This window comes from Suricata suricatta, chromosome 12 (genome assembly GCF_006229205.1).
Source record: "Suricata suricatta isolate VVHF042 chromosome 12, meerkat_22Aug2017_6uvM2_HiC, whole genome shotgun sequence".
NCBI classification, from domain to species: domain Eukaryota; kingdom Metazoa; phylum Chordata; class Mammalia; order Carnivora; family Herpestidae; genus Suricata; species Suricata suricatta.
Window position 1 is genome coordinate 16,912,489 of NC_043711.1, and position 13,736 is coordinate 16,926,224.

General features: G+C 48.3%; 1 protein-coding gene across 6 annotated transcripts in view; it reads left to right on the forward strand.

Annotated features, from left to right (window-relative positions):
- The window catches only part of DHX30 (DExH-box helicase 30), a 29,656-nt gene that overhangs the window by 702 nt on the left and 15,218 nt on the right, over nt 1–13,736 (forward strand). For 2 of the 6 annotated variants that reach the window (XM_029915979.1, XM_029915983.1), the window contains exons 2-6: nt 1,812–1,906; nt 2,565–2,670; nt 3,780–3,834; nt 8,647–8,742; nt 9,836–9,864. In XM_029915979.1, coding sequence (XP_029771839.1) covers nt 2,646–2,670; nt 3,780–3,834; nt 8,647–8,742; nt 9,836–9,864 — 205 coding nt within the window. In that variant the 5' untranslated portion in view covers nt 1,812–1,906; nt 2,565–2,645. Of the gene's footprint in view, nt 1–1,602; nt 1,726–1,811; nt 1,907–2,564; nt 2,671–3,779; nt 3,835–7,033; nt 7,175–8,646; nt 8,743–9,835; nt 9,865–13,736 lie in introns of those variants that run through there. The other 4 variants (XM_029915980.1, XM_029915982.1, XM_029915981.1 and 1 more) reach the window with 4 other exon arrangements.

Genomic DNA, 13,736 nt, shown 5'->3' on the forward strand with positions numbered 1-13,736 from the left:
TAGCCAGGGGCTCCGCGGGGACCGCGGGAGAGGCAGCTTCATTGGCGCAACGACGCCTCCGCCTCAGGGGATGCTCCGTTCTCCGAGGCAGGGCCTGGAGGAAGACCCCGGAGTGCCCTGGGACCTTTGTCTGTCCCCCGTGCCACCCGGACCGTTCGTCCAAAGGGAGGCCCGATGCATTCTGGCCCCCCTGGTTTGCCCCTTTTTGCACCGACCTTGTCACTGGGGGAGGCCAAGGGGTGAGGTGTTCTTTGTTTGCTGGTGGTGACTTGCCCCATTTCGCAGGGGAAGACCTAATGCATGTTGGGTCCTTTGTTTGCACTGAACTGAAGTCCCAGGGGTCCTCAGAACCCCCAAGCCTGGAGTATGGCGTCAGCATGCTGTCTAGCTAGTCCTCGTGTAGCAACATTGGTCACCTTAATTGTGATGTTGCAAGGCAGAGATTGTCCCACTTTGCAACCCAATCCACAGGGGCTTGCCATACACTGGCAGGTGGACTGGAGGTGGCCAGGTGCAGACTCTCAAAACTGTTTTTGATTGCAACTTACTGGCCACGGGGAAAGGAGACATTGTCTAATGGTTTCCCTTGGTGTTTCTTTGAAGGCAATAAAACCACTTTCATCGTGGGTCTTGACTACATCTTACAGTTTATGCTTAAACCTTGGAGTTTTGGAGTTTCCAGGAGGGAGGCCTCTTTCCTGATAGAGTTTATGATAGTGCTCTTTATTTGTATAGCTGTTTAAGATGCAAGAAGTACATACTTTGCTGCATTTTTTAAATCTGTGTTAGGTTGTCTCTTTACCTCCAAAAGACGTTTATTCTCCCAAATATTTTAACTTACGTAGCCATGGTCCAGGGTTTATCAGTTGAGCCCTTCTTGCCCCTTTCAACCTTTATGTCACTATAAAATATTATTTTCAAGAATGAACCATGGGGCATCTAGGCAACAGCATAATATCATAAAAATAAGAAAAATAGTGTACCATTAAGTGCGTGAAGCTTTGGAGTCCAGGACCTAACTGCAGATTTCCATTTTGCCCTGAGGCAGCTATGGGATTTGGGCAAGTTGTATAACTTTCTCTGGGAAAATCTGCCTCTGTTTCCTTCTCTGGGAAGGATCATTTCTGCCTCCCTGAGTAGTTGCATGGATTAAGTGCTATAAAGTCTATGGAAGTACTTTGTGAACTATAAAAATGGTATTAAACACTTAGTTGTTATTTCCTTATCTGGCACAGCTTTATTTACCTTAGATAGGGTTGTATTAGAGTCATTATGGGATTAGAACTCAAAACTGAGGCAGTTTGGGGCGCCTGGGTGGCTCAGTTGGTTAAACATCCTACTTCGGCTCAGGTCATGATCTCGCGGTTCGTGAGTTCAACTCCCATGTTGGGCTCTGTGCTGACAGCTCAGAGCCCAGAGCCTGCCTCGGATTCTGTGTCTCCCTGTCTCCGCCCGTCCTCTGCTTGTGCTCTTGTTCTCTCTCTCAAAGAATAAATAAACATCAAAAAAATTTTAAACTGAAGCAGGTTTTGCTCTGGGCTTAGAGGAAATGATTTCAGGACACCTCTTTACCATGACATCTCTTTCTTGGTATCTTTGCAGGTGCTGGTGTAGGGCAGCTCATGATTTGATGGGTCGTGAGTAGGTCATGGCAGGTGCTGAAGTGAGGCCAGTGTGTCCAGTGTGTGTTTCATGCTATTAACAAAACGTGTCCGTGTTATTAGAGTTAGTAATGAATTTCGTTGGTCTGCAGCAACTTTATTTTCCCTGTGGGTCCCCTCACTCTTGTGACCCAGCCTTGTATTTTCTAGGAGGAGGCCCAGCCTCGTGATGAGGAATAGCAAGGAGAGCATTCAGCTCCAGTTCAAAAGCCTACAAAATCTGAGACTGTCACTGCTCTTGTAAGGTAAGTTGATTTAGCCATGCGCGCATAGCAGTGGTGGATCTCATGCCCAGCCACACTGTAAAGCAAAGGCATGCATTAAATCCACTTGCAACTATCTTGGAAGACATTAGTCATTATGGAATCTCTCTGTCCTTGAATCATCCCACAGTGACTCTACCTGGAGTTAAGTGGTGTTTCATTATGCAAGAAGTCTTGACATAAAATTATTTTACTTATCTCTGAATTATTTAAGAGAAACTCTGAATCATAAAAGTTTCTAATATAATTATATTTCAAGCAACACACTTTTTTTTTTCAATCTCTAGGAAGTGTTTAAGAGCTCAGTAAAATATCTCTGAAATATTCTATCTTGAATATCATACATATTTTTTAGACCAATACAGGTAAAGATAGTGTCATATGAGCCTTGGAGAAGGTCAGGGACTTTTTAAAAAGCAAAACTCAGAGTCTGTTTACAGGCAAATGGATTTATTTTTTCTTCACATGCAAGTATTGTCTCAAATAATAATCATTTAGATGTTTTAGATTTTGCAGTACTTAGTTTTTCTTTAAGATTAGAATCTTAAATTACACCCTTTTTCTTTTAATTTGGGTAGAAGGAGTCTGTAGAATGTAACTTCTTAAAATGAATTGTATCCTTGTTGATATTGTATTGAAGTTTCCTCTCTGAGCTACCATATCCTATCGGCTGAAATTTCCGGCATCCCTGGGGGAGAGAGGCCATCAGGGCAGACCTGCTATGGACCTGAAAGATTCGGCCCCAGGTCAGCCCTCCATCCCCGTCCCCCACGATTTGAGAATGAGATGGGAAAGCAGGCAGGAGCGGGAGCATAGGCCCCATTAGACCCCTTATAACATTGGACATTATCCTGATTTGCTAAAACATTGTGTGGATGTTTTTGTTTTTTATTTTTTTAGTGTTTATTAATTTTTGAGAGACAGAGCACAAGAGGGGGAGGGACAGAGTGGGAGACACAGAATCCGAAGCAGGGTCCATGCTTCGAGCTGTCAGCACAGAGCCTGATGCAGGGCTTGAATCCACAAATTGTGAGATCATGACCTGAGCCAAAGTCAGATGCTTAACCGACTGAGCCACCCAAGCACCCCATGTAGATGTTTTTAAACTAAGGCCACGTAAGGTTATGCACCAATCCAGGAGTACTACATTATTAAAGACCCTTATAAGTAAGTTTGAGTATTTTTTTAAAACTATATCAGTAAATGAGAGGTGCTATTTATTTGTGTGTATGTATGATTTAAGTCTCTAGGTGTACCCCTCAGTTAAATGAGCAAAATGCACCAAAATATTTGCCCGACAGTTGAACATTAACTTAGTATTTGTTATTTCATAGACTCCACCATGAAAAGTTTTGTATCTTGAATCACAATACAGTTACTCTTTGATACTGCTATCCGGTCCCACCCCTAGGGGCTTGACCGGGTTTTGTGAAAGCCCAGTAAACCAATTTGTCCATAAGGCGGTCGTTAGTCCCATTTGCTGATGCCACATGAAGAAAGGGGTTCACGTAGAATTTCCTTTCTTCCCAGAAGTCCCAGGAAAGCTGCAAGGATTGTGAGGAGGTGGATATATGTCTCTTAGGATAACATGCCCCTCGTTCTGTTTAGCAGGGTTCAGGGGGTTTAGGACAGAAAACCGAAGAAAGCTCTCAATGAGTAAGAAACAAAGACATGTAATTACTCTAGAGTGGAGATGGCCCTTCCATCCTTAAGAGTGGGAGCAACAGTTGGGACTCATCAGTGAAGAGCTTCATTTTTCTCGCCTTCTGGAAAGTGTGGTCTGTATTATTGAAGTGTTTTCTGTGGGATCCTGGACCAAAAATAGTAACCATTGCCTCTCGGCTCTCCCCCTTAGGATTCCAGCTTTCCCTCCTGGCCAGAAATGTTCAGCCTGGACTCTTTCAGAAAAGGTAAGAACGTAGCCATGCTGGTGCCCTCGTGCGCTTCCTCCCTGTGATGGGCAGCTCTGAGGGCTGCGGAGATCCCTCACCGGAGTGTAGTCCTTAGACCCCTTTTTTGCATGACTTTCCAAAGTCCTTTCTCTGCCTTCCTCTTGCACGGTGCTTTTATAACCCGTGTCCGAGTCCCTGTCCGAGTCCCTGTGTTCGTTTGCGGCCCCTTCCCCCGAATATCATCTCAACACACTCTTTGCTTCTTGAAATCCCGTCTCTTTTTCTAAGCCAGTGTTTTACACCATTTTCTCCATGAACCATTCTTGATTCTCTCAACCAAATGCAACCTCTCCTCTGTCTGATTTTTCCTCAGCACCAGATCTGTACTTCCTTGTGCTTTGTCTATCCTGAATTAATCTTTGCATCCCTGGATTAGAAGCTCCCTGCAGCCAGGGCCTTTTGGGCTCCTTTATCGTCCATTGTACCTGACACAGCACTGTGCACAGGGCAGGCATCAGTAAACGCTGGTGGAAGTGGATTGAGTCATTTTTGTATCAGTGGTCATAGAGGCGGCAAGTTTTGGAATCCGTGCTCTCCAGCAGATGGGGTAAGAGGGTTGCATAGGCAGTGGCAGGACTGAGCCATGGCTGGGCCATAAGGTAGCATTCATGCCTGCTTACAGGAAGTGCTGTAGCTGGTGAAGCCTTGTAGGACTGCACCCCAGGGGGCTTTGCTTATCTTAGGAGCATGACTTTTCTCCTTTAAGGGAACAGTGAGTAATAGTCCTGTCACCTCTGCTGAAGCTGACCATGAGGCACCTGTCTGAGCATATTTTACAAATCATTGAAAACCATACAGACCTTCCATAACTACTGATTATAAAGGTCCCCTCTGTTGTGTCTCCTCTCCCACTTAAGTTCCTCGAGGCCTGGACAACCTTGGCCGAGTGCTGCCTGTTGAATGGGGTTGGAAGGAGGGCTGGATGTACCAGAGCTCAAAGCAGCCTCTTCCTACCTCTTTGTTTTTAGCCACCTTGTCTGTTTTCATATTGCATGAAAAAATCCATCTCTATCATCCTGGTTTCGCTGGTTAACTGTCTGAAAAGGGAAATACTGGGTTTGAGATTAGTGTGGATGGTACATTTTGAGCTGAAAATTAAGTACACGTAACTGCCTTGTGTGTACGGGTTGATCAGTGGGCTTCATGGTCCACCCACTTGTGAAAGTTGGATGAAAATAAGTTCTCTCCTGGTGGGAGTGTCTGAATAATCAGCACTGACTTTCTAAAGAGATGGAGAGCCCCATAAAATCATAATTCTCCTTTTTTCTGTTACTTAACTCCCCCATGATAGGGCGATGGTACCAGGTGAGAGAGTTTGGGAGCAAAATTCCTTCACAGCATTTGTGATTTTTCTTTCTAGGCTGGGGATTGGTTTGTTCAAGAGGCTTCTCATCAGGGGTGACAAGGTCAGCATTCAGTTTCATAAGAGCCAACATAGCCTCATTGGGCAGAAGTTCTGGAGCCAGATGCCTGGTTCATGTCACACTTCTGGCCAAGGCTGGAGGCAGGTGTTTCCTCGTGATGTAAGTGGGCCAGATCATAGTACGTGCCTCAAAGGGTTGTTCCAAGGATCAGATGAGTTAATACGTGTAAAGAGCTTAGAACAGGGTCCGACACCTGGTGAGTTCACAAGCCGAGTTCACAAACCGTGGTATTAAGTAGCTTCAGGATGTAATAGACATAGTCCGGTTTGGGGTCTTGCTTTCCACACAGGTAAGTGTTATATTCTTAACAACAACCATTTAATGCTTGAAGGTCTCAGGGAAAACCATTAATCAGAAAGAGTTTACTGCCTTGAATATTTTCCTTCAAGCAAACGTACGTTTTCTTTTCTGACTATAAGGCGGACTGCCCTTTCCTGTCTTCTGAAGGCCGGTATCACTTGTGGTTTGCACCATAACCTCGACAACCAGTCATGTGTGGTCTTGTGACATTTTTCTTGTTGTGTAGGACTATTCTTCATCTCTCATGAAGTTTTTATGTTTCTTTACTCCTCATGGTGAGATTATGAGCTCCCTAAGGTGTCATGAGTCTTGAAGGGAAATATCATATGGTGGAAAGCTTGAGTCAGACTGGCTGGGGTTGGACTCTGGCCCCCACTCACACTAGCACGGTGTAAACTCCCTGATCCTGTGTCTTAGCCCCCATCTTCAGAAGTATAGTGAAGATTAGAGATAATCTAGGAAAAGCACTTGGCTGTGATCTGTCTCCAGTCCTCAGTCTTGAGTTGGCAGGCCCTTGATACATGTGAATAGATTGATCTATTTGAGGTGCAGCTCTGTAGCCGGTGGGTTTTTTAAATTATTATTTAAAATTTTTTTAAGTTAATTTTTTTCTATGTTTATTTTTGAGAGAGAGAGAGAGAGAGAGAGTGTGTGTGTGTGTGAGAGAGAGAGAGAGAGAGAGAGAGAGAGAGAGGGGCAAAGAAAGAAGACAGAATCCAAAGCAGCCTCCAGGCTCTAAGCTGTCAGCACAGAACCTGATGTGGGACTTGAACTCAAGAACAGCGAGAAGTGACATGAGCCAAAGTCGGAGGCTTCACCGACTGAACCCCCCAGGCGCCCCTGTAGCTGGGGGTTTGCTTGAGAGAGGCAGCCTGGCCTCAGCCTGGGGTGTGCTGTGTGGCTGCACCGAGTGAGCGCCTATGTACGAGGTTCGCGAGCGGAGACGGCTCTGTGTCAGAGAGGTTTTCTTGTACCCGGGCGCCTACCGCCTCAATGGGAAGGGTCACCTGGTGGGTCTGAAGGCAGTTGTCATCGCAGTTCCCTGCAGCACTGTGGACAGTGGCCCCCTGGATCTGTGGGTACCATCTTTCCTCTTATGTAATTCAACAGAGCTGCCAGTGCCTCCCAACCAGTGCGCTGTGTGCCTGGTAAGTGGCCTGTTACTGCCTCTGCCAACATTTTGACACAAGTTTCTTGTCTGTCCGTGGTAATGCCATCAGATTCAGGCCACAGAGAGCAAGCTGAATCTTTTGCAGACAGCACAAACCTTTGAAAAACATTAGATCAACAGCAAGCATGTGCAATTTTCCTCCAGCTCCGTGGTCAGAAGAGGGCTCAGTGCTGTTGTTGTGGGATTTAACCCCCCCCATTACTGAAAATGCTTAATGAAACAATAATCATCAAGTAATTTATTCTTTTTGTTTTCAATCCAGCCTCCCTGGATATGAATGAGAACCCTTCTCAAACAGGACTGGAGAGGTTGAGCTGGTCATTTCCCACCTTAGTTTCAAGATAAACCTTGATCCTAGGCACTTTGTTCCAGAGGACCCTTCAGGCATTTCTGCTGTAACCCTGTATGTGTTTTCTGCAAAATCACACACCTCTGATATTATAAGAGGGCTTGTGGGGAAAGCAAAGTTGAGGCAGTGCAGCGGCAAGTTTATGGCCAGAGCGTGACAGCAGCAGTCCCTGGCGCCTGGGAAGACGCTTTGGGCGCCCGAGGCAGGCAGCTCAGTGCAGTGCTAACAAGGCCCAAGGCACGCTCTCGTGGGCACAGAGCTGGCAGGTGCCTGGGCCGCACAGGTAGCAGTGGAGCTCTGAGCCCGTGGGGCTGCCACCAGGAGTGTGTGCAGCTGGTAGTGTGGGGGAGGGGAACCTCAGTGCAGGCACTTGCTTCTCCAGTAGTATGGAAATTTGCAAAACTACTGAAACGTTGAAGTCATTGTGTGGTGAACACCCATCTCTCCGTCACCTCGATTCCCTATAGGCACTCCATTTTACTTTTTAAAAAATGTGGTTGAAAGGGTCTTTTGTTTTCCTGCTAAAAATTATAATCCTACCTCTGCTCTCAAAGGTTCTCATGTTTTACTGTTATCATTCCCCTATGTGCCAACTGTATACGAGCCAGTGTGCATTATGGAAATGGGTATCATGGTAGCAGAACAGATTGCTCATGCATGTAGTGTGCGTGTGGCTGTCTCTCTCTGCTCCTCTCCTGCCCCATTTAGTATATTGAAACCCGCGGGACAGAGAGCCGAGAACTCATGTGCCCTTCCCGCACACCCAGTGATTCTCTGGCATTGCCCCGATGTAGGTGCAGTTAAACACGTGCAGCCTTACTTACCCACACATCCCCACCTTCCCACGGGACAGTGGTGTGCATGTACATCAAAGTTTGGTAACTTAAAAATGTGCTTTGTAGGTCAGTGACCTACAAGTAGTATTTAGTCTCCCATTTAGAGTGGCATGTCATTAACTTCTAGAAAGAGAGAGAAGACTGGTAAGTGTGGGTCGGGTCTTGGCTTTCAGGGAGGACCCCAGCAGTCAGTTGGTCCTTCTCTTACCCATTTCTTAGAGGGAAAGAATCATTTGAGATCTGGTAGCTAACGGGCCATCTGGGAACCCACAGCAGATACAGGGAGAGCTACCAGAGTGGGTGACAGATAAGGGGATTTACACGGAACCATGAGTTTTCAGTTTTTGTTTTCCTCTCTCATCCTCACAACTCAAGACTGTAGAGAAGGATGTGGGATGGGTGTTCAATTCACATAAGGTGGCTCAGCAAACGGAGAGTTTGAGGGCTCTTTCGAGAGTCAGGAAGGGATCTCTACAAAGCCATCCTGTATCACATCCATATAAAACAATTGCCTTCTTTCTGTGTGGAATTGGTGGCACTGTTTCTCAGAACCTGTGACTGGCTCCACAAACCGCCCAGCAGCCCTGCTGCCCAGAGCTCCTCACAGAAGCTCTGGGGTGAGTCAGTCCAGGCGTCTGTAACTGTGAGGGGTGAGAACATGTCACCCTGATGCCCTCTCTCTTTCCCCAGATCGGGCCCAGCACAGGCAGCGTCAGTGCAAACTTCCCCCACCCCGCCTTCCACCCATGTGTGTCAACCCTGCCCCTGGAGGGACCATCTCTCGAGGTAAGGGAGGAGCCTTGCCTCCAGCATCAACTTGGTCCAGGGTCTGCAGGGAGGTGGGCGGGTACTGGGTCATGGTCCTCTGGAGACCAAGTGAGGAGCGGGGCTAGTGGGAGCTGTTGGACCCCTCGAGGAGAGATCATTTGGAAAGGTCTGGGGTATTTCATGATCCTTGGCTACGTGGCTTAGACCCTCTGGTCTCATCGGGCCTCCCTGTGGGACCAGGCATAAAGCCTAGGCTCAGTCTGGGTGTTTAGCACTTGTGTGGAGAATCTGCAGGGCTTGGATCTTCTAGGCAGTCCTTGGTTCAGGTGGTTCGGAAAGGGCAGGGTGCTGGTAGCAGGGCCAGAACAGAAAGCCCGAGCCAGGCCCAGTGTCCTCCATCTTGGAGGCTTTGGGGATGCCTGGAAGACCCCCTCCTTGTCACCCCCCATTCCTCAAAGCACTTTACTGACATTAAAATCTGTTTCTCAGTCCATTTGGGAGGGTGGGCTCTCCTTTTGATGGGGGAGAATGTCAGACCACCCAGACAGGTGATAACTCACCTCAGGGTCCACTGGAATCCAGGGACGGGGCCAGAAATAGGACCCAGAGAAGCATCTCTGCCTTGAGTATCTCCTCTCTTCCCTCAGGCTTAGGTCTCTTCCAGGTCTACTAAGACCAGTGCTCCCCTGGCTTCTTGCTTGTCCAGACCGCTGCCCCTCTCTGCCCCATTGGCTGCTTATTCGCAGCCCTACGCCAGCTGCCTAGCAGAACACTAAGGTCACAGAGTCTTCGCCTCATGTGAAGACAGCATTCCGCTTTAGGTTCTGTCTGTAAAGTGCTTTGAAGGTCAGGAGCTCAGGAGGGGTCGGGGAGCACGGAGCACCTCAGTTTGCATAGCACATGTTGCTGCCCCGTTCCCATGCGGCGTCCACGTGCGATGCCCTCCTGCCCCAGTGGCCCTGATTCCACACAGCAGCCTAGAAATAAATACTTCCAGCCCCTCTGACCGTTTGCCTTAGGTATTAGAGAAATGCCACCCTCTACCGTTACCAAAACAAGAGTTGATTGCCCTTTTTTTTTTCTTTCTTAAAATGCCCTGTAACTCGAAAAGGCTGAACGTTAACATTTCCAACATGGCAGGTGAGTGGCTCTGAGAGTGTCAGATGTGCTTTGGCTAAGCTTAAAGACGGTCAGGTGGGATGAACCAGGCAGCACGACTAGGCAGTGCCTCCTTGAGCACATGCAGGGGAGGCTGCTGTGCTTGGGAGGGACAGTCCCCGCACTGTCTTCCCTGGAGGAGCACAGACCCCTGAGCCCGACTGGCTCCTCACAGCTGCACCCCCAGAAGCATCTGTTAGCGTATGCATCTTTGCCTCCCTTTCCTCTCATCTCTCTCTTTCCCTAAAAAAAGGGTTTTGCCTCCATTTCTTCATCCCAGACGCAACAGACCCCTTAGTCTATCCCTGACTGTTGGACCTTTCTGCCATGCTTTCTGATTACCTGGAGGCTTGACTAGGGCCTCGGCCTTTAAGAAGGAAGCATGTGGCAGAAATGGTCTTTCTCTCTCATTCAGATAGGAAAACAGTACTCAGAAAATGGTGGCCACTTGAATAGGTTTTGGTGCCCATCAGGGTCAGATTTGGAATTGGAAAAAGCTATCACCTCCTTTCCCGGTCTGCCCCCACTCTACTGCCAACCTCTTACCAAGGCCTGTTTGGTAGAGGGAGAAGAAATTAGCTGGCCTCTCCTGCCAGCCTTTCCCACCTACCCGGGTCTGAGATGTAGAGCCCTGGAAAGTGACAAGGGATAACACCCCTTCTGGCAGCATCCTGGGGCCACAGGACTAGCCCTTCCTATCCATTCCCTCATACAAATGTGTCCCCTCTTCTTGGTGCGACGGTTTACCTTAAGGGACCCTGCTGTGACTTCATATGTGTGGACGGAAAAGTCATGAGGACGGGTAGCGTGGTCAGGGTGGCCACCCAGCTCCCATAGCTCTCTTTACCTTTCTTACTGCCAGCCAGGGGGACGGTTTCTTGCCATTTTGACCATCCACAAATCTGTGGTTGAGTACATTGACAGAATGTTGGCTGAGGTGGTCCCTCTCACTTGCTCCCCAGAAGTTCTCCGGTCTACCCAAAGTCTGGACTATCTTGGGCTTCCTCTTACTGCTTTTTCCTGGGGCCTCTGGAGTTTAGCGTCCTAAAACATCCTCCTGTACGTTCAGCAGATCCTTTACACTTGAATTCCACACTGCCAGATGTTTAACATGCTTCGTACCAGATGTCGCTTGATTCAGAAATGAACAGAGAGATCCCTGAGCCAGTGAAGCATCTTTTTTCAAAAGTTTCTTCCTTTTCACAGGCAAGGGAGTCATCTTTCTCTCCCCAAAGAATGGAGAGCGGAGGAGAAGTCTTTAATTTTGGTGGAAAGGAAGAGGGCATACCTGAACCTTTCTAACTCTTCAAGATTCTGTAAGGCAGGAGTTGGCAAACTTAAGAGTTGGAAAGTACATATGCTAGACTTTGCAGGTCATATGATTTCTCTTGCAGCTCCTTAACTCTGCCATGATCGTGTGAAAACAGTGGTAGATAATACATAAACAAATGAGTATGGCTATGTCCCAGTAAAACTGTATTTATAAAAACAGGCAGTGGGTGGATTTGGTCTGCAGGCTATAGTTTGGCAACCCTTGCTTTAGACCAAAGAGGAAAATATCACAAAACCAAAAGGGTTTCAAAAGCCAATGTAAGAGTTACCCTCATTTTACAAAAGGCAGTGAGGTTTGTGGGAATGACACCCAGATGCAGTAAGGGAAATAGGAAAGGGGGACACGGAGCTCCCTGAGAACCAACTAGTTGGTTGGCATCACGTGATGCTTTTTTTTGAAACATAAAATTTCAAATGTTTGAAATATGTTTTCTAAAATAAAATAGTATAGTAACCCCTCCCGTGTACTTATCACCCTGGTTGAACAGTTAACAACTCGCGGGCAGTCTTGATTTGTGTCTGTCCCTCCACGTTGGCCCCTTTGGAAACAGATCCAAGAAATCCTAGCATTCTGACCTTAGCCTGACTAAGTGGCTGTCAGAATACTATACTGAGGGTCTGCTGAAGCACCATGATGGGCCCAGGACCTGCTTTCGGGTATGTGTGTGGGGGGAGGGGGGCGGTGTCTTTCTGTCTAGACTTTTGTTTCCTTCAGCTTTCAGATACCACAGTTTTCAAAATGTGGCCTCAGCCCTAATGCCATGACCAGTCTTGGTAAGCTTCTGGATTCTTTTGAGGGAATTTGGGCTGCTAATAGTCCTTGAAAACTACCCTGAAGCTGGGTGGATCCCTTGGCTTTTGGCAAATTAGAGTGCCACTTGGCCAAATTCAAAGCCATTGTAGAATCGTATTCTGCTCCAAGGGTCTTGGCACCCCAATGTGGATGATCTGGATAGGGGAGTTTGATATAGATGGTGGTGTCCTCTTGTGAAATCAGACCACTACTGCCAAGGCCCCCTTCCCCTTTACCCCTTTCCTGCTCGAACCCACTGAGGAGGGAAGAGAGGAGTAGGATTTGAAGCTGCCCCACCCTGCCCCAGGTCTGTCTTTAAGGGACCTATCCTCTCTTGTCTCAGAATGCAGTGGAGGGGCTTCTCTAGAGCAGACAGAGCCTTCCAGACATTCCCATTATATCCTGACTAGAGCCATAGCAAATGAGTAGAGCAACTACATCCTCATTTTTCCCAATTAATGAAATCGCCCAAGGTTTACAGCCTCCAGTGGCAGAGCTTGGACTAAGCCCAAGTATTAGGACTTAAATCCCATGTTCTTGACATAGGCCAGCAGTTCTCTGAGTGTGGTCTCAGACCTGCAGTCTCAGTATCTTCTGGGAACTTGTTAAAAATGCAGATTCTTGGGCCCCACTCCAGACCTAATGAATAAGAAACCTTGGGGGTGGCTCCCAGCAATGTTTTAACAAGCTCTCCAGGAGTCATCAGAGTCAGATCTGGAATTCTACAACAAACGCATCCCTCCCAGCTTATCCCCAGGTGTACTGCCAACCTCTAACCTCCTCGCTGTCACTGTCCCTGCCCCAACATGCAGATTCTGTGTCATTCCCAGCAGAGCCAAATCTCTGTTCCTCAGTGCCAAAGGAGGCAGAAGGAGAACGAGCCTCGCTAGACCCCAGGCATTGTAGTAGGGAAATAGAATCCCATTTGGCTTTCAAACATGTAAAAAAAAAAAAAAAAAAAAAAAAAAAAAAACCACCACAAAACCCAGCAGCTTGAGACTCGCACTGCTGGACCATCTCAGTTCTAGGCCACGTTGTTCAAGTCTGGTCTTTTTCACCTTTGACTCCAGCCCTGGTATTACAATTGGTCATATGTTCAAAAGGTCTTGCCTGTTCTGGATCCGGATTCTCCATCAGGGTTACTTTGTAAGCCATTAAGTGACATGGGGACGCCCTGGTTTCGCAGTTATCCTTACTCTTAGATCTGGAGTGCAAGCCAGTTTCCCAGGGCACGGGAGAGGTATTTGTGAGCAGTAGGCGGGACCTAGAGGGAACTTGGAGTTCATCTCCTTAGATGGATGTTGAGCTAAGGCCTGAAATTTTCCCAGAAAGCCTCCTTCCGTCTCCCTGCCCCCCGATTCAGACAAGGAGCCTGTGCGTTTGGCTTTGTGGGGGAGAGTGAATTCAGCTTGGTGCCAGCGGTCCCAGGCTGTCCACCAGGTGACGACATGGCGGGAGCTCCGGAGGCCCGACTGAGTGGGCGGGGAGCGCGGGCTCCGGGAACGCCTCCGCCGGTCCTCCGGGCCGCCAGGGGGCGTTCGTGCCGCTGCTCCCACCCTCCCGCCCCATCCCTGCAGGGCTCCGGGCCCGCGGGGGCCGGCGGGAGCGCGATGGCGGCCGCCAGGAGGCTCATGGCGCTGGCTGCCGGCGTCTCTCCGCGCCTGCGGCCGCCGGGCCCCCGCGCCGCCGGGAGACAGGGGCGCTCACGCGGCCTGTCGTCAGGCTGCGC